This window comes from Corvus kubaryi, unplaced genomic scaffold, assembly GCF_017639235.1.
Source record: "Corvus kubaryi isolate FWS band 111438036 unplaced genomic scaffold, C.kubaryi_AGA036_p1.0 69, whole genome shotgun sequence".
Lineage (NCBI taxonomy): Eukaryota > Metazoa > Chordata > Aves > Passeriformes > Corvidae > Corvus > Corvus kubaryi.
In genome coordinates this window covers 2,614,127-2,634,410 of record NW_024582057.1, presented here as the reverse complement: position 1 = coordinate 2,634,410, position 20,284 = coordinate 2,614,127, and the positions used below count along the sequence as shown (strand labels likewise).

General features: G+C 38.7%; 1 protein-coding gene across 6 annotated transcripts in view; it reads right to left on the bottom strand.

Moving 5' to 3' along the window:
- KIF13A (kinesin family member 13A) overlaps window positions 1-20,284 on the bottom strand; it is a 104,839-nt gene that overhangs the window by 9,197 nt on the left and 75,358 nt on the right. For 3 of the 6 annotated variants that reach the window (XM_042048963.1, XM_042048966.1, XM_042048967.1), the window contains 21 exons: window positions 15,903-16,065; window positions 15,134-15,274; window positions 13,336-13,485; window positions 13,020-13,184; window positions 12,288-12,461; window positions 11,620-11,771; window positions 11,373-11,505; window positions 11,136-11,282; window positions 10,133-10,171; window positions 8,745-8,844; window positions 8,530-8,656; window positions 7,437-7,492; window positions 6,211-6,335; window positions 5,002-5,178; window positions 4,527-4,619; window positions 3,545-3,697; window positions 3,056-3,133; window positions 2,479-2,526; window positions 1,901-2,012; window positions 812-963; window positions 185-268 (listed from right to left, as the gene is read on the bottom strand). In XM_042048963.1, coding sequence (XP_041904897.1) covers window positions 185-268; window positions 812-963; window positions 1,901-2,012; window positions 2,479-2,526; window positions 3,056-3,133; window positions 3,545-3,697; window positions 4,527-4,619; window positions 5,002-5,178; window positions 6,211-6,335; window positions 7,437-7,492; window positions 8,530-8,656; window positions 8,745-8,844; window positions 10,133-10,171; window positions 11,136-11,282; window positions 11,373-11,505; window positions 11,620-11,771; window positions 12,288-12,461; window positions 13,020-13,184; window positions 13,336-13,485; window positions 15,134-15,274; window positions 15,903-16,065 — 2,569 coding nt within the window. The remainder of the gene's footprint in view (window positions 1-184; window positions 269-811; window positions 964-1,900; window positions 2,013-2,478; window positions 2,527-3,055; window positions 3,134-3,544; window positions 3,698-4,526; window positions 4,620-5,001; window positions 5,179-6,210; window positions 6,336-7,436; window positions 7,493-8,529; window positions 8,657-8,744; window positions 8,845-10,132; window positions 10,172-11,135; window positions 11,283-11,372; window positions 11,506-11,619; window positions 11,772-12,287; window positions 12,462-13,019; window positions 13,185-13,335; window positions 13,486-15,133; window positions 15,275-15,902; window positions 16,066-20,284) is intronic. The other 3 variants (XM_042048965.1, XM_042048964.1, XM_042048968.1) reach the window with 3 other exon arrangements.

The following is a 20,284-nucleotide window of genomic DNA, read 5'->3' as shown; positions in this document are numbered from 1 at the left end:
ACAGAGTGCATTTGCAAGCCAGACAAGCCACTGTTTTAACCATAACCTACAATCACTCACAAGTGGTTATATCCACATCATGACTTCTTTTTCCTGCTGCAGTAGCATGAGTGCCTCAAGCCCACCACCAAATGGCTCTGAGCCCACCACCAGGCCTCAAGACAGACACTGGTACAAAACTTACAATCTTCTCCTCAGGCATGCTGCTGGCACTGCTTCCTGCAGGCACAGAACAGCCAGCACAGTGCACCTGAGATGGAGGCATGCTCTGCAAAGGTTGAGACACGCAACACATCACACAAACCACAGCTCTGACCACAGTGCTAAATGGGTGCCAAGTTAGAAAGGTGTGAGACGAGATGAAGGTGAAACACCCATGCTGGCCACATAGGCATCAAAATTCAAGTTAATGGGTAGGGAAACTCATGCGCTCCTCCCAGAGTTTGAGGGTGAGGAATAAAGGCCAGAATTATAACCACCCCAGAATAGTTTCACAGAATTATGTTTGATCTATGAAAAAAACCACACCAACATCTTACTGAAGAATTAAAAAAAAAGGTAGGTTACTGCTACTTTAGAACAGAAGTATCCTGTAGAGGAGAATACTTACCAAGAAGTAAAAAAAACCCAAAACCCACAAACCCAGTATTCAGGTAAAAAGCAAACAGCAAAACTCCACCACATATAAAGAGTGGCCTGAATAATTTTACCAGAGAATTACAAAATTCTGTTGCAACAGATGCAAATGATTTGCCAAGTACACAAAATCACTCCATCGCCTTTAAAAAAGCAGGTGGTTTTCAAAGATTACCTCTTGACTAAGCAGAGGTCGGCTTTCAAGTGGGGTCTTCCTTTTATGTTCCTCTTTCACTGGCATTAAGGGCTTGAAAAACTTTGGTGGCTGGGGAGAAAATGCTTTAAAAGGGCTGGCCATTAAAGCATGGGAATTCTCTGCTACAACACCTAGGTAAAAAAGCAAAAATAGTGTATTTCAGTTCTTCATATCCTGACTGCAAAAGCATATTTCAAAATAACTTGCTGGCTACAGAGAAATGTCCATGTTTTAGTATTTAACCACTGGCCTAGGCATGAAATAATGCAGAGTTCAGTGAGATCCTCAGAGAAGTCTGGAAATAGAAGGAAAGCAGAAAACAGCAGTATCTGCCCCCTCCATTCTGAGGCTCCAACATTTCTCCTTTTCATCTTGGTCATAAAAACAGTGGGAAGTATCCTTGAAACTCTTCTTTTCCTGTGCCTCACCTGACCTCTGCCCACAACACTGCAAATCTGCCCTGTAACCAAGCCAGCCATCCTGCACAGCCAGGATGATCAAAAAGGAAATTATAAGCAAGGAAGTGATGAATAAGCCCTCAGTCCCACTTTACTGCAGTGGTATTTCTACCTGCACCACCTGGTCAAAAAGAGCATGCTGCAATGTGACCTAAAGGAAATAAGGCACCTGTGACACACCGACACAGAGGCACAGCCAATATCCACATATCATGTAAAGAACCTAAGGACACTTCCCACTTTAAAAAAAGCACCTTTATTTTAAAATTCATAAAATAACAGCAGCTGCCATTTGTTCTTTTGTGTGACTGTCATTTTTTGTTTTGTTTTGGGTGGGTTTCTTTCTTTTTTTTTTCCTCTACAGTTTTGATTTATATTTAGCACATTCTTCTGCCCTCCTCTTGGTTTTTTGGATACCCTCAACTTTACACCCTTTCCTGGATGTCTTATGCATTTCTCCCTTTCTCCCCTATTTCCGGATTACATTTAGCTCCTGAAGTAGAAGCTGGATAATGGATTTTGTAGGAAAAGAGCATTGGGAACTTAATTTTCAATTTAATGCAGTAAATAAAAATCCACCAGCACTGTCATTACATATATGAAGTCTCACCACTGCCATCTTTGCTCTTGCGAGGTGACTCCCTGGGTAAAGTACCATAGCATGATACGTCTTGATAACTGGAACAACAGTCAGATATATCTAGGTGACTTTCAGACCAACCCTAAAAAACCAAAAATACATACATCTGCGTGATGATAGGCAAATGTGGAAAAAATAATAGCTAAACTTAGGTGTTTGTTTTTTTAAAAAGTCAACCAAACCCCACAAACCAAAGGTATGTCAATTACTGACTTCAGACAATTTTCCTGTTGCACAAAAATGGATTGTTTAAAAGCTAATTAGCTGGTAAGTAAGTATTTAAAGTTTTGCTCTCTTTCTTAAATATCAGTTTATACAATTCCAATATGAAAAGCAGAGAAGGACAATAAGGTTTAATGCAAAATTTTATGTAATTGGTGCAGAACTTTGAAGATATATTATGTAAATCAACTGCTTTAAATACCATTAAAGGGAAAAATATTTCTATTTTCCTTTTTCCCCCCCCCCCTCAATTCTCAAACACATCTTGCTTCTGGTGGGGGTGGGAAATCTGGGAATGTGAGCTGTTTGCTGCTATGTTTCCATACCTTGTCATCTTCATCGCAGGCAGAAAGATCCAGCCGGCTACAGGACACCTACGGAACACCAACAGATAGAGTGACAAAATGCCTGCCTTTTATTTATGAAATACAATACCTTGAGGAAACACTGTGATCATTTAGTCCTAATAACTCTTTTGTTCCCTCTTTTCAGACCAGACTATGTAAAAAGACATCTACATTTCTGCTGTATGAGTGGGTGAGAGGAGATCACATAAAATGCACACAAAATGGAAACTACCCCTTTACACTGTGAAAAAAGTTAAAAGGGACTTGAAGATAATAGTAATCTGAATCAGGGCAGTTGTCACTGTGAACTACTTCCTAAATGGATATCCTTATAAAAGGAGAAGAGTTTCAACCAACCCTCCCATTTCCCTGTTAATTTTGTTATCTCCTAGGACGGTGGGGAGGGGTTTCACTTCATGACCGCTTTCCATAGGCTGGTTAGTCCCAGCACAGAGTAATCATCACCGTATCTCGTTGTGCAAGCATTACATCAGCACACAGAGAGCAGCCCCCTGCCCCATCAGGGCTAATGCATTGGATGATGAAGGGTCCTTACGTTGTGCACATTCGGAGTGCTGATGCTCCTGCGGATGTTCCTGGCTTTGGTGGAGAGAGCCTCTTTGACGGTGACTGCCTGCGTAAAGAGAACAAAACACTAACAGCAATGCCATGGTCTCCTCAGGAGAACTGAGCTAGCAGGATAGGGACTTTTTTTCAGTGGAGCTAACAGCAGCAATCAGGGCCTGCATTCACAAATCTTAACTTGCACACACAACCACCAAAGCTTCTGTCTGCAATTCATTCTTTGCCCTTTGCCTGTTCAGGTTCTGAGTACTACAGCATTGCCAGCTTTAGTTACATCCACCGCCACTGGGAATTTCCATTTCACAGAAGTAACTTAGTCTTACAGTTATCTGTCCAACGATCTCAAAAAAAAAACCCCAACTAAAAAAGAAAAGTAACACAGTATTTTTAAAAGATCAATCATCTCTTCTTGAATTCTCATAATCTAGCACAAAGGCTGCAAGAAATGCTTTTTCCTTGCCTGTCTTAGTCGTTCAAGGCTCAGAATGTTCTCCACTTGCAGCACACCACGTGTGTATTTCTCAATGTAGGTTTCGCCATCGGATGTGCCCTCGTTCTCACTCCTTGCAGCCATCAGTGCTAAGGTCTCACGATCCTCAATTTCTTCTGTAGCCTAAAGTAGAAGTTACACCATTGAAGGTTTCAAAAAGTAAAGCCAATTGTGTTAGTTCACTTTTTCAGACCAGTTCAATCCAGAAATTAACTTGAATTGGGCATCTCAAACTTAGCAGCAAACCTAATTACAATGATGCAGGGCTTTTCAATAGAGATGCAAATGATGCTGAAGAGATCAAGCTTAGGAGAAGTTCTGAGCATTTGCTGTAGTAAATGCACTTCCAGAAATAATGCATATATAACCTGAAACTGTGTATGTTAAGGCTCAACTAATGACAACTTCCTAGGCAAGGAAATATAATTTCCTTCCCAAATCTTAAAATATTCTGTGATTTCCCTAGAGTTTAAAATTTAAGTAGTACTGCAACAAGGTGACAATTACATGGTGACAAGACTATTTATGTTTTCATTTGTCCAGTTTGTTTACCTTTAAAATAAATCTTATAGTACATTTACAACTTGTATGAGTTTTTTCTATAAAAAGTAATTTATATTCCTGTGAACTCAGCTTCCCAGCTATTCTGTTTCACAGACCTGAACATTCCTCGGAGTACCCCCTATATTTTCCCTGTAGACACTAATGGGCTTTCAAAAATAACTCTGCTACAAAAACTCAGTTAAACACAGTGGAAGAGAAAATAAATCCCCACAGTTTTCAACTGTTTAAAGATAAACATGATCTCACACTGAACTTCAGTATATCCACTTTGGCAAGCTGCCTCATATCAGCAAAGCACGACATTTACCTTCTAATCAGTATCACCCACTGCAGTAGGTCAATTCCATTGGTTTCTGTGAATTTGCCAGAGAAACACAGTATAATTTACCTTTGGTATATTGGATACTATTTCATATGTCACTCCACAGGCATAATATATATTTTTCAAGGATATTCTCCTTTTCAGGCTCTGGGTAAAACTCTAGAAACAAAGTAATTTTCAGTTACTGTTTTGATAATTATTATTTATGACATCCTAAGAAATAAAAAGGTGCAATGCCAAATCTGATTACAAAGGCAATCAGAATCATAATTTATTAAGTTACTTTTTCTAGCATTTATGACATTTTAAGCACTCTTTACAGCACTGTGCTTGGTATACAACACTACTAAGTTCAATCAGTTGAAAAATGGACAGCTCAAAGAAATATACCAGTACACAGCTTCACTGCAACCTATAAAAACCTAGTTTTCATTTACCTCTTGTAAAACTCATAAAATTAAGCAAGCAGCTAAGAAAGCACACTCATTAAATTAAGAATATGAAACAAAACAAGGAATAAAAGAATATATGGACTTTCTACCTGCTTGTTATAAATGTTGGCTGCAATCCTTTTGCGTAATACCAGTTCCATTGCAGCAGGGTGACTGAGCTGCACAGTAGTCTTCACTATTAAGTAAATTCTCTCATTTTGAGGAGTTACCCTATTCAGGTGCACTGAATCATGGACAGAAGAGTCCCAGGCAGCAGTGGCTGAAACCTATGCAGACAAATTAAGTGGAGGAAGGAAAGGGAAATCAAAGATTTTATTAGTCTAACAACAGGTATCATTTGCAATGATTTAACCTGAAGTAAAACAATTCCTTAATGAGAGAAAAATCAGCATCATTGAACAAAGTGGAGTCAAACCTCCTTTTCATAACAAGGAATTTATCAGAAGAAGCAAAAAAGAGGTGTTAAGATAGTGGGGCAAACAATCATGACCACAATCCCTGCACTGTGCAAACCCTGCCCCCCAAAAAAAAGTCTTCACACAGCTGGAGACAGAAAGGAAAGCAGAAGCAAGACTGGATAAAGCAATACAAATCCTACTGCTACTATATTAAAAGTATATTAATTTCAATGTAAAATCTTCCATCTATGTTGGATTAGGTTATAACAGCTCCCAACAGAATAAACCTGCATCTGTTCTGGAGAATGGGGTTTTTTTCCTTCCGTTTCCCTTCTCCCCAACTCTGCTGTCCCATTTATTCTGGAAACGTCTCAAACAATGGCCTGAGTAGGCGCATAGACACAGAACATGGAAGGAGTCAGTTAAGAAATTCCAAAATGGATTCAGAACCATTAATTTCCAACAATTCCCAAGCCATATATTTAAAAAACAGTAATTTTGTGCTACAAATGAAAAAAGTTTTATTTAAGTATTAAGCTTTGCCTAGTGTGCACAATAAATCAAGTAGTTTTTTCTGAAGAACTAAGAGTCTGCAAGAGGAATGATGAAGGTGTGAGGAAAGCAGGAAAAGGGATTTTTAGTCAGACAGTTGAATTTTCTTTTGCCAAGAGCTAAGACTTGTTATCTCTGAATTAAGGCAAAAGAGCTAACAAGTTATATTCTCTTCAATTCTAAATAAATAGGCCAGAAAATAAAGGCAGCACTAGATACAGATGGTACTTCTAAGGCAAAAGGGTAGTAATAATAATAATTAAATACATAGAAGTAGGAAATAAAACATAAGAAGAAAGCATTAACACAAGCTGCAGTTGTCAAGAAGGAGGCTTGCTAAAAATTTACCTCATCATCACTGTGTTTTATGATCGGTAGATAAAAGAATGGGCTCCCATGCTCCTTTGGTAGTATTGAGTTAACTCCTGAGGCATGGGGACCTATAAGTTGTTCACTGGCACTGAGGTCATCAGCTAATGAAACAAATGTACAAAGAATGAAATAGTTTTATATCAAAGGGTATGAATATACAGAGGCAAAGTTGTAATGCAAAGTCCTAATAAAGGCCTAGCCATAATTCATAATACATTTAATCCTACTTTATCTTATTACTATGCAGCATTTTGAAGATTATTTCAGCATACAAAAGAAATTGAGAATAGCAGTTCTGGCTGCATAAGGCTTTTAGCTAAACAAAAAAACAAACAAAAGGTGTGCAATGACACAGTCAACCTGTTTAAAAATCCTATTTGATCTTTTGCCAGTTAATCTCTACTGATAGTAAAAAAAAAACCAACCAAGATAAAAACATTCCTTGTGAGCACAGATGAAGGAGGAGGGTATTGCATTTTCCAAAAGCATACACTAAAGCAGGTATTGATGCATTGCCTTTATAAATATGTGTAGTAGCTCACTTCACTGCTGGATGTGATACGGACTGTGGATCCTCTTCTGCTCTATGTTCAGGTTTATAATTAGACTTGCTTCCTAAACAGTCCTTAAATGTGGAGCTACCTCTTCTCTTGTTACTTACACTGTGTATCTGTGTCTTAAGAATATATATATCAATATTCTTCTCATATTTACAACTAAATGCCTTCAAAGGGAGAACACTTAGATTCTCTAAAAAATGCTCATTATAGCCCTAATAGAGTCTTCATTAAATGAGCTGTTTAAGACTCTAGAGATATGTCAGTGGAAGGAGCTCTGAAAGCACTGGGAGATTCTCCATCAGTGTTTTAATGACATGTGAATTTGTACATCAAAATGCTTACAGGATTTCCTCATCTGCTGTTTGATTCAAACTAAGCTTGCTTTCTTACGCTATTTGCTGTTGTACAGCCTATCACCGTACTCTTGTGTTCCCTGACTTTCTAAAATAGTTGTGCTTAATTATGCCAACATACACAACCAGAAGAAAAAGCACTTTACAAGCCATATCAGACAGTGTCATTGCCAGGACTTGTTTATTTCTTACACCTTTCAGGTTCATTCTTCCATTTAACAATTTATTGACCCAAACTAATCCCCCATTTCCCCCTCCACAAGTTTCTTAATCTGTTTTTACAACATACCATTCAGATCAAGGAAGAGGACAGGTATATGTGTTTCCATTCCCGCAGGTGGAATCCTGAAACAAAACAAACTGCTGGCAACAAAGAAGGCAAATTCATACCTAAGCTTATTTGGGCAAACAGATCATCTTACAATATTCATTAATTGTAACCAATGGCTAAAGCTGGCAGCATTTTGATGGCTCCTCTGAATGCCTGTGTGGCACAGACAGCATTTTGCTTATCTACACGCAGAGCTAAATGTAGAGCTTTGCCAAAACTCAATTCACACCACAGAGCACGTGGCAGTTGCTGTGAGGACCAGAGTTTTAAACATCCTGTTCTGTTCCTTGTGAAGTTAACTGGTTGTAGTCATCTCATATATAAAGGTCAGCAACCCTTCAAACAACTGGATATGTAACTACTGTCAGTCTTTATATCCATAAACACACTTTTAGTTATATGATCACAGCACGCTTCAGGTGGGTAAGGGGAAAAATGGTGAGAAAAGAGTATTGCTACATTATTCCCCAAATACTATTGGAGACATTAGTGTGCACTTAATTAGAGGAGTATTTCTTGTCCATACTTTCCCAAACCCCAACACATTGCATTCCTCATTTTTGCATGTCAGGTCCAAAGATCATAGTTAAAACACAGATTTAAATGAAGCTAAAGAGAAATACATTGCAAATTCAGAAGAAACAGAGAACATCCTTTGAAATCAGAGTTTCTTCCCTCTCCACCCTTTATCAGTGAGTGACATTATCACGTTTTCTACCATCTATCTTTCAATCACTCCTTTTATGAAAGGAATCAAACTACTGGATAATCTTCTCAGTTGTATAAAGTTGTAAAATACTATATTATATTCAAAGGTGATTTTCAAACCTTGAAAGATATTTCAAAGCTACTCTATGTAATATCTTTGCTAAGCAAATCTTTCTTACATTCAGAACAGCACCTCACTTTCTAAGCCTTCTCCCAGCTGAAAGCAGTTTGTAGTATTACAGGAAAATACAGAAAAGTCCAAAATATCCTTAGATTTGTACCTTGCAGCATACTAAGTTTATGGACAAAAAGATGACAACTCCAGTGGCTTTTCTGAACGTACCAATTTGCAGGGGCACCGGGAATTCCACTGCCTGGTGCTGGAACAAACACTGCATTCCTCTCTTCTGTCAGCCCTACCCACTGCTCCACCAGCCGGGCTTCCCGTTCTATATCATCCTCAGATTTTTCTACAGTGGAAGAGATTAGGATTACACACGAGACACACTTTTTGTGGTATAGGGCACAAAGTTCTTATGACAGAGACTTCAAGCAAACCTTGTTTGTTGCTGATCTTTTGGATCTGCTCATCTAAGTATTCTCTGCGTTTTATTAATGCATCAGACCACCTTTCTCGCACACAGTTTAAATCTTCTTCCTAACATGGAAACAGAGAAGAAAGTCACTAGACTATGTGGGTAAGAATAAAGGGCAGTGAATTTTGTGGTAATTTAATCAGAATTTATATTAAATGGCTTGCACGATGCAGAAAACTTTTTTCCCCCAAATGACATGCACACTGATTAAGTGCCTCATCACCCATGAATGGAAGTTTATTTGCTTTCAGGTCTCAGATTCCAACAGGAGAAAAGAAAATGTGACTGCCTCTGCTGCTGAACAGATTACACACCATGAGCTAATTACTCACAGAAGTGGCAATCAAACTTTTGAATAGCATATGGAAGAGGAAAACCCGGTATCATCAGTTGATCATAAGTTCTCCTGAAGATTAGACAGGTCAGTACACCCTCAAACCTGCATAAAATTCCATTGCTAGCAGCTGCTATCAGTGCAATTAAAAGATTTCTCATGCAAACAAAACCCATCATGCAATCATGCTTTGTGGTATCACAGAAAATCTGGTTGGTTCTTCTCTGTGATATGTCAGGAAGCGCATAAACAGCCCGCAAGAAGTTAGTACCTTTAAATTATATTTTTGAGATTGATAGGAAACCTAACACATCATTTTAAGGGATGTCAGCATTCTCACCTAACTGGTTTTACTTCTGTAAGACTGCCTATTAGAAAGAAGTCTTCTATGTAGAAATCTGAAATTTATTTTACTTTGGGGGGGATTTCCTCTTCTGCTCTTTGTCACCTTTTAAAATGAGTCTTCTGTTATACTGCCTAAATTGCAACTTATCACACAGAAAAACAGGGTCAAAGCTGGGTTTTGTGCAAATAAAATTGCTTCACTGAAGCTTCTGTATCTACCCCCCATTCACATCCTCCACTCTCTCTCACTCAAGCATTTCAGGAAACTGCACAACTTAAAAGGTTATGATATTTTCTTTAGAAAACAAACAAAATATCCTATGCTGCATAATTTGCCTGGAAAGGATGCCTGCAGCTGCTGGCTCTTTCCCCTGTGATATTCATAGGAAACTGCTTTCATTCTAAATTAAAGTTTCAAAGCTTTTATTCCCATAGCAATTCATGTAGCCAGTTAGGAGAGCTGACTGCAGAGTACTAGAGAAGAGAGGACACTGTAAGAGTATGAAGTCACAAGGTAAACTGAAATAGCAGTGTTTTATAGCCCAGGTAGCCTCTAAAATGCACAGCACATGTGTATTTCAAAGCCGCTTTTGCTTGTTCATTTGAGAGTTGCTGGCCATTAGCATTAGCTGTGCCCCATGCCGCAGGATTGACAGCAACAGCAGCAATACCTGGTAACTATCCATATCACCACCATCATCCTCCTCCTTCTGGTAGGAGAAAATACATTTTGTAAAACACAAAAACCCATGCATTTAGCTCAACAGAAATTCACAAAAATAATCCAAAACATGAATACAAATATTTCTGCCACAAACTTGTAAAATGTTAAAATCACAACACTCAAATAACTAGTCTTATTAATAGGTAGAAAAAATTTTTTTTTCATTACAGACTGTAGCAGCTCAGCCATGATTTGTGTATTAGTGAATATGTTTATTAAAAAAAAAAAGATAATTTAAAACCCCCCAGAATCCAGTGCCAGAAAAACAACTGAGCAAGCAGATCACTAATCTCAAGTTTTACAGTTTCATCTGTATCCAAGTATAGAATTATTTGTGGAACTGAATGCAAAAATTCTGACAAAAGGCACCTTGCTTCCCTGGGTGGCCCATTCCACTTGTTCTTTGCCATCATTGTTAAAATCATGCTTTATTTCCAATATGAATTTATGTGGTATCAGCTGAAATAATTTATGCTTCTTAAGGACTATACTGGGTATGTGGAATACCCCTTTCAAATTCAGTGATGACTGTTTTTGATTCTTATCAAATAACAACTTGGTGGTTTTTGAAAAGCTAAATAGTATCTCACTACATTTTCTCTACTAAATTTCTTTTTTTTCTGTTTTTTCCCTCCTCAACTTTCACCATCCCTAGAAGGTAGAGAAACTAATACACTAGGAATCTAGTATTAATCCCCTCTACACACAAAAGTAAAAACAATTTCCATATTCCTTCTGTCCTGCCGCACTTGGTACTTTATCACTCATCCATTGAGTTATAAGCAAAAAAAGAAGCAGATTTAGCACCACATGCTCACGTTACATGTATTAACCTCAAACACATGTAAAACTGCAAATCACGTACCAGTGTGCTAAGGTCCCTTTTGGAATTATGTCAGGCTGGGTCTAGAACAGCAGAACCACATCAAAATGAGAAATTACTGCCTTACCTGGTAGCTGTCCAAGCCCCTTTGCAGTTTGGTTGATCTGGCAGTCACCCCACCTACAGAGACTGAAAGAATTGCTTCTACCATGAGAGGCAACGTTCCCGAATGCTGCACAGGTTTCACTGTCACCTGAACTCTGCGAGAATGACCCTAAGCAGGAAATTGAGGTAGAGAGAAACTAAGAATAAAATTTAAAAATCAATTTAAGCATGAATAAGATGGCAAGCAAAAGATATGTACCTGCCTAAGCTGGAAAATTCCCCCTGTGTTTACATCTTTTGCCTGATGGAGTTCAACTGCAGTGTATTCACCCATCTCATTCAATTCTTGTATGGAAATCCACATTTCTATTCTTCGAGTTACTTCATTCCATCTAAAAAGACATCCCCATAAAAACTCATGGTTGCCTCAAAGTATTTTGTGCAGCACAGGTATTAAAAAACTTTTAGAAAGTTGATGGATGCGTTCATTTGTAATTTATTTGTACCTGTCTCTCAGTGTCCTAGTTTTTGCATGAAGAGAATCAACTTCCCAAACAGAGTTGCCATTGCCAGTACATCTGTGACCCCACACCTCAATAGCAAGAGCTCCTTCTGAAATGAACTCCAAAAACTCCTCTGTGACATTCACCACGTAGTCCTGGCAATGAGAAAAAACAATCACATTCAACCATATTAAATAATGCATCTCCTCAACTTGTTTGTAAGGACACACCAAACAACTAAACTTCCTGCCTGATAAAATCATACAGTATGCATCACAAAGCTCGACTCTGGACAAGAAAGTTGTAAAACCTCATCATCTCAGTAATTCATGCTTCTGCATAAGTGATGTCACAGCTCCAGTGATCTCTTTTAAGCTACTGAGCTTGCCAAACAAGTATATAATCAGTCATTATATAAACAGTATCTTTCTCCACACATTAAAGATGACATCTGAATTTAAAAGACCACTAATTAAAAGATCTTTTCCTTTTGCTACATTTTGAAGAAGTGATGAACTGAAATATTATGGCATTCTTAAGCATAGTCAAAAGTCATTAGTTATATGACTTAACTCTCTCCTTCCCCCAGCAAAATAAGGCTCAGACTCTGAACAGTTTCTCTCAAACGTATGATCCTCCTGGTAACACTATTTCAAAATAAAAATACTTACCTTACAGTGAGAGAAGGTCACTGTAAAACGAGCATCTTTGCTCTGAGGTGAAGGCACATCTGGATCTACCACTGGTGCTGCCACTGTTGACTTGCACTGATCCCAAAATGTGTATTGACAAAAGACAAAGTTGGAGAGATTAGGTGGCAGTCCAGTTGCTTCTTTTATTTTTACCTGAGGAGACAAAACAGATGTTGTCACGAATATGATTGTTTCTTCTTCAACTGAAAATTAAAGACCAACAGCCAAGAAGAAATTTAAAGGGCAGTAAGGACATTCCCATTTAGGAAATCTTATTTTGCATATACATAAATGTAGATGTAAGGACCTCACCCATGTACATGTTTCGTTTGACGAAGCTGATAAGCTCGAGTGGAGAATGAAATGCTTTATCACAGAAGAAATTGAATCCATACACCACCCATAGATACTACATTGGGCGATCAAACTACAGGGTATAGTTACAGGGAACTGTTTCCCCTTCTGTGTCTGCAAATAGTCCTTGTAACACCAGTACTTATGATGCAGATGTACATCTACTAGAAACTAATACAAATTAAATCAGCCGCTGACAACCACTGTCTGGCCTACCCTGAGCTGGAACAAGAGAAGTCTCTCCTTTTGGAGACTTTTCAGCAAGCCATAGTCTACATAGCCTAGTACTTTATATCAGGCTGACTACATAGTTACAGAGGCCTGAAACCATAAACTTCATCAGGTGTTCTCACTCACCCTGCAGGAGAGCTTTTTTGCTCTGTGAATAATTTCTCCGTTGTTATCCATGACTTCTAGACTCCCACTCTCACTGGAGTTCTCAGACGAGTCATCTCCTTCTACCACACGTTCTGGGACAGAGCCAGTGACACGCATTACTTCAACATGCAGCCGCCCTGCAACCTGAAGGCAATTACAAAGAGAACATACATGGCAGTTTGAAATTCACTGGGAAACAGCAAGCACCATTTGCTTGTTAAACCCCTGGTGCACAGGGATCCTTCCAGCACAAGGAGCCCTGCAGGAGTGCTCAGTGTTCCCAGCCCGGCCCTACCTCGCCCTGCTGGCTGATGATGGGCACGGCGTACTGCAGCTTCACATCGTAGAAAAGGCACTCCAGAAACACATTGGCAACGCCGATCAAGTTGTGGTTCTCCTGTGCTTCATAGAAAGGATCACCTCTCTTGCCAATCAGCTTCCTTATCTGTTTTAGAGATATTGAAAGAGATGTCACAAAACCATCAGCATGGGAACAGGAGATCAAATAACCTCACAGCATTAAAAGATCATGGCACAAAAATGACTTCACTGCCCATCTTTTCTGTTCCTTCCTGTTACACAAGCAGAAAGAGACTGGAATCGTAGTACAAATTTGAAATAAAATCTTTGAGATGAGACATTATACAATCCTTTCTTTACTAAGGGATATAATAATATGATGACCTGCATATTTCAGCAATGTCAAGGCAAAGCAGACTTTACTGTGAGCAATCACAGGAGCCATTGATTTCAAGATGTTTCATGTTTTCTGCTCTGTTTATACTTCTTAAACAAGAGGTCAAACCATCCTCAGGTTGTGCTGGTCTGGCTGCTGACTACCACTACAAGGGCAAAGGGAAGGTGCAGGATGACTCCTACTTAAGCCTACACGTGTTCTTATGACTCCCATAGAACTGAGATCGCACCTGCAGCATTCCCCATACAGCCACAAATAATTCATGCAGATTCCTAGCATGATAGGCACTCCTCAGTGAATTTGTCAGTTTCTTCACCACTTCTTCTCTTTTGTCTTCCAACACATGCATTTGACCTACGTGTTTCTATGTAGCACATAGAACACATGCATTATGGACAACATAGGTCATGGAAAGGATGATCCTGGCTCAGGCAGACATAATGTATTCAAATATGTGCTATCAGTTCTTACTAAAGTCAGCAGCAAAATCATCGTTGTCTTCAATGGGCACAGATGAAGTGCTTGACCTCCCCTGTGTTATGATTTTAGAGATTCCCATTGTCCAGTCCAAAGCATGTAACAAAGGTACAAGAGTTGTTCAAACATATTTGAGAATGATTCTGGATACAAGTAATTTAGGTGCTTCCTATCAGCCACAAGACAGTAAGATATACTTCCTATGCACTTCTACCTGGATACTTAGATGGTGTCTTCTGGAACACCAAATGTCACGTCTCTTTCCAGTAAACAAGCAAGTTTTTGACAAATCTCATGCTTATGTGCCAAGGCTAATGTGCTACTTAAATTCTCAGAAAACACCACTTGGTTTTGATGGAAATACTGAGGTAGACTAAGTATCTTCAATTGATTTCTTCACTGCTTTAAGGCTAGAGAATATACAAATGCAATTAAAGAATATTTCATAGTTTAAAATCAAGTTTTATCCCACTAATATGTTCTGTGCCGTAAGTGTATCTAAGCAGCATCCTGGTTAGCTTTAACACTGACTGCAATTTAATAATTTTATTTCTAATGCAGCTTGCTGCTTCCATTCAGAGCTGGTGGTCATCTGCATGCCAGGTAAACATATGCTCTTAGTGGCACTGTGAGTCACTGCCTCAGCACAATTATATCTGACCTCAGCACACTTAACATCTGAGAACACAAGTGAGATAGGACATACCTGTGTTTTATTATGCATGAACATTTTGAATATTTAGTATTAGTCATACTGGTTTTGTTCTGGGTTTTAGTTTGTTCGTTTTGGTTTTTAAAAGTAAAACATAGTACCCTAACCTTTCATATACAAAGTCATTGCACTTGCTCTCTACAATATATTAAAAGGGGTTTAAAGAAAAACTCAATCTTTGATCCATTTTGAAAATATGTAAGATACCTCAGGAACTTTCTCCTTCCATTCTTGATACAGGTCTCTCATGTCAATCAATTTGTTCTCTAGTTTCTCAATAGTCCACACCTGAGTACCTTTTCCTTTTCTTCTCACTTGAATTGCAGGCTCGCTTACTATTGCACCCCTCTAAATCAGAAGAAAAAAACCATCAGTGTAGGAAAGGTGCATTTAAGTGGTTTAACTCTTCACTCAAATTGCATTCCTAGAAAGGAATAAAATACAGAACATGCAGCTTCTCTTTGCATGCCAGTCATGCTGCTTCCGTCCTCAGAAAATGCATGGCCTAAACATCTCTGAGGATCCAGATCCCTTCATCTTTCTCAAACAATGACCATTCCCACAGGAACATTAACACACTCAATCAAAGCCCTTAGGACAAGCATATTATCCTAATTGCTATTATATTTACAGCAGCACTGTAAAACCCTTTAAGACATGAAATTGTAGGAAACTGTAACAAAACCCATTAATTTCTACACACATAACTAGAACGCAGGTTCTGCAGCAACAGAACAAATGTCTGTTCATAATCTGCACGCACATATGGTGATCATACACTTGAAAACAGCATGAGGCATACTTAATGCTCTGCCATTTTTACTTAATTACTCACTTTCAATATATTAGTCAGGTAGTACTTCTATTTTGCCTATGCATAATCTAACAAAAGTAACATTTTATGGGCTCAAGATGGATGAATGCTACATAGTTTAGTCACAAAGCTACATTTTCCAGCATTCTTTGTTATCATTACCTTTTTGTTGGCACTGAGGTTTTCAGCAGGGATCTGAAGTGTTACTTGATAATCTGTTAGCTTACTCATTTCTTCTGCTAAGAAGTTTGCTTCTCTCACCAGAGTATTTGCCTTTACTATTTGCTCTCGAAGTTTAGCCAGGCTCTGTCGAAACAATTCATCCCTGTGGTGCAGTAGGTAACATGAAAAATACACAGAAACCTATTTCTATTATTGGAAAGCTGCAAATAGAGGTGCTAACAAAGACTTTTCTGAAACAAGTTTAAGAGGAAATGCTGCGTAGCACTGTGTCAAGGAACACAAAACACTCAGACAATTTTATTGAGGAAAAGCAGTGATCACATATTAAACAAACAAATTACTGTTGAGGCACGTCTAGTACGGTGATGTCCAAATAAAAGGACACAGTAATATGGGAGCTGGTACAGTGATGATTTCTTTAAAGCCCCGAGGGCATTTCGCATTTTCAAGAAATGAAATAATTGCAGCTGGTTTTGTCTTTAATCTGGAGTCCTGTTCCACAGAATCTACCAGTCCCAACATGTGAGACTTCATCTTGATAAAACCTGCTCTTCCTGCGATCGTGATGTTAGAACCTGCAATCACTGCAGGCCACAGCTTTGTATCACACCAAGGGCTTTGCAGTGTTACAGACCACAGACCACCCTCCACTTACTCAAGCGTACACATTAAAAAAATAGAAATAAAAAAACGTTAAATCCTATTTACCCAAGGTATCTTTTAAGTAACAGATGAATGAGCACAGGTTAAAGCCTGTGCACTCAGTTTCTGGACAAATTCCAAAGAAGTTTCTCAGGCCTGTCTGAGCAAATCTACTCTAAAGTAACACCTGGCAAACCTGCTATGACACATACTATACATACACCTGTGTACTAGGATATGTTCTCACCTGAGATTCTCATTTTTCAGTTACCTTTTAAAATTATCACGATTATCCTCTGAGCAAAGCTCATTCTGCCTTTCTTTGTAATCTCAACAGAATTTACTGTGTCTCATCACCTTTATAAAAGTCATCATCAAACTTCGGATATTTCAGTCACCAGCTCTCCCCTGTATGATTTTTTTAGCCTCTCTATGCAAAGTCCTACTGAAATATGGTACATGTTGAGCACATACACTTCTCATTTCTACAAAACACCTTACATTATACACAGTTGTAGGAGGAACAAGGGCTTTCCTATGAATACAGTCAAAGTCTGCCTGCTGCTAACATGCCTCTCAGTCACCAACAGAATTCCATTTGAGTGGTTATCTTTTTCCAAAAAATCCCAAAGAATGGCTAATTCAAATTGCACTCTGACAGTCCTCTGATACCACGACCACAGTTGTAAACAACCAGCAGTGTTAGCAAGCAGCCCTGAATTTTGGTGCCTTCAACATGCTAAAACATGCAGCTTTCTCCCTCTCTCCCACATCCAGCCTAGGTTTGCAACAGTGGTGGGTTTTATTGGATCTTAAATAGCTGCTACTACCAATGGATTTTTAGCAACTTCCTCCATATCTCCTCCCAGCATTACATGGAAAAATCCTTTCCCTCTGCCTCTTGCTTCTGTTATCCAGGCTATCGAAATTAAATAAGCAATTCCAGACCATGCAAGTGACACATTCCACAGACAGCTATAATTTTGGACTCACACAGAAAATTAAGGTAGTCAAGAATTAATCAAAAGAAAGTATTTGATACTGAGAGTGCACTACACCTACAGCCACTGCAAGACAACTGCCTAACTTGAGAAACAGAAGGCAGCTTTGATCTGCATGTAAGTGCTGTAAGAGCCATTGGATCCAGCTACAGCCAGCCGCTTCCTTAATCTGGGACACCAACATCTGGAATGCTTTTTGGGAGTCTCCCACACCAATCTTAGCTAGATTCTTGAGAAAGGAATGTTTTAAGACTGTAAGAAGAACTTAAAAGTAACTCAACCAATTATTATGGGCAGTTCTTACAACAGTTGTGTTTTTCCAGATACAGCTGTGCCAGAACCTTTCCAGAAAGTTAAACAAAAAAAACAAGTTTCAGATAGTATTTATTAGTTCTTACCACATGAAACATATGACAAGCTCCACTAGGGTATTAACTTGAGCAAATCTCACTGAACATGAAATCCTGAAACAATCATTTAAGCCAGACAAGGAGAAACAACTGACACTCACAAGGTATCATTGCAAGTCTGTGGGGATCCCAATGCCAGACACAGGATATGCTGGACTGAATCCCTGGTCCAGTACACCACCACCACAACAAATAAAATTTGTTCAAAGTTACAATGGGTTAACTTTATGCCAACAGGATTTAACACCAGGCCAGGTATCATCTGTCCTTCCACAGTCAGCAGAAAGCTGGAATAACCTCTGTGCAATGTGTTCCAGCTGATCTGACAGATACGTGCCCACATCTCATACCTATCAAATTAATTTTGCTGGCTGATCCAGTAGAGCTCAGCTTCATTTGCAATGGCAACAGAGAGACAGCTAAAACTGCACATCCCCTGCAATCCAGACTCTTGGAACTTTTGCACATTTTTCACATCCAGTCTTCCCATTCTTCCCTGGATTTCTTGCCCTCTGGCCAGCTGGCTGGTAAACATCCTCTCAGCAACATGTTGCCATGCTTTTACAGCAGAAACCACTCAAAGATTTTTTTTTTCTGGTTTCTTATTTAAGAAGATTCTTTTTTTTTCCTCTTCTTTCAGCAGCCAAAACCTCTTCTAGAACTATAAATAAATAAAAAGTATACCTAAGAGGATCTTCTGGAGGACAGGAAACTGATAATGAGTTCTTCCAGAAAACTGCTTATTTAATGGCAGTTCCACTAAAACATTATCAGACACCTCACGGATCACTCCAAAGAGAAACCATTCTCCTCTTTTTTACAATGCAGCAAAATACAGGCTTCAAGCAGTTCAACAGTTATATTATACAGAGTAAAGCATTCACCCATGGAATTCAGAGGCAAAACTTCTTGTTCAAAGCACAGGTTCTCCTCAGAAACATCTAAAAATGACTGAGAAGTAAAAGCTGACAGAACACTTAGCCTTGGTATCACTCCAGATTCTCTTTTTTTACGTTATTACATGGTTACAGGGGTTAATTTTAAGCAAATCAATTACCATTTTTTCTTCTCAGCTCTCAAGGACAGGCATGCTTTTGGCTACTTCCTTTTCCCTTCTGCTGCATCTTTTTAGAGGTACTGCCTCCCTTGCCAGTAAGCCCCGTTCTCTTCTCTGCTACTTCAGTGCATTATCAATGATTTCTTGATGGCTTTGCTGTGCTCAAAGCAGTTCTGAATAGAAAGAGCTCCAGCTAACATGTTTCTCACTCTGCACTTCTTGTGCAGCTCTAAAAGAACCTGCAAATCCCAGCCACGACTCTGCAACATTTTTACATTCAGTTCCAAATGATTCTGTTTTTAGCTTTTACAGGGGCAAACAATTATTTTAATTAATGTTGAATCATAGAACTACTTCTCTCTACACTTGCCATGAAAAACATTCTAGTCATTGCTGGTCAACAGTTAGCTATTTGTTTAGGTTTTTTTCCCAGGCTAAACTGGGCAGAAATTACAAAACAAAATCTTGCACAAAAACTAAACCAAGATCTGTTCTGTTCTAACACTCCCAACTTGAAAGCTGCAAAACAATCTTGACTATCTTGGTTTAGATCCCTCTTGTAAACGGATTTGGTTTTTTAATGGTGAAGAATAAAGCAAAAATAATTACATAGAAAAGAGCACTCAAACTCACTACATATAGAAAAAATCACTGAGTGAGTAAGGAAGCTTCTGTTTTAAAGGAAACAGATGAAAGAAATTTACAAGAAACCTGTTAGACCATCTAAGTATTCTTCCTGCTGAATTAGACCCATGACAGAATACTCACTGGTATTCATAAAACTTAAATCATCTTGGTTGCTGCCCCTTAAACTTTTCTCCATGAAGCTGGCATCCTTCTCTCCTCAATGATATCAAGAGCAAGCTTCTCTCATTGTCAAAATGTAAACACACTGCTCACATCTTCCTAGATTTTAACTCTTCCTGCAAACCTCAAGATGGTCTTCCACCAAGGCTGCATTCAGGTGCCATGCTATTCCTTTGCAAAGAGGCCAGTTTACCTCATGTCAAGCCTTTAACTTCCTAAGCAGCTCAGCCAGAGCAATTCTCTTCTAAAGCAGGGCTTACAATTAGAAACACATACATATAATATATACGGATCCCCATTCTCTCTATTTTTTATGGTTTTTTATTGCAAAATGTGATGCTCTCATGGTATACTTGCAAAGCACAATAGTCCTTACTGGACTCCTTAGTCTTAGTTGAAAAATTTACCTTTCTGCACTATTCTTTCCTTTTTTCCAAGAACTAA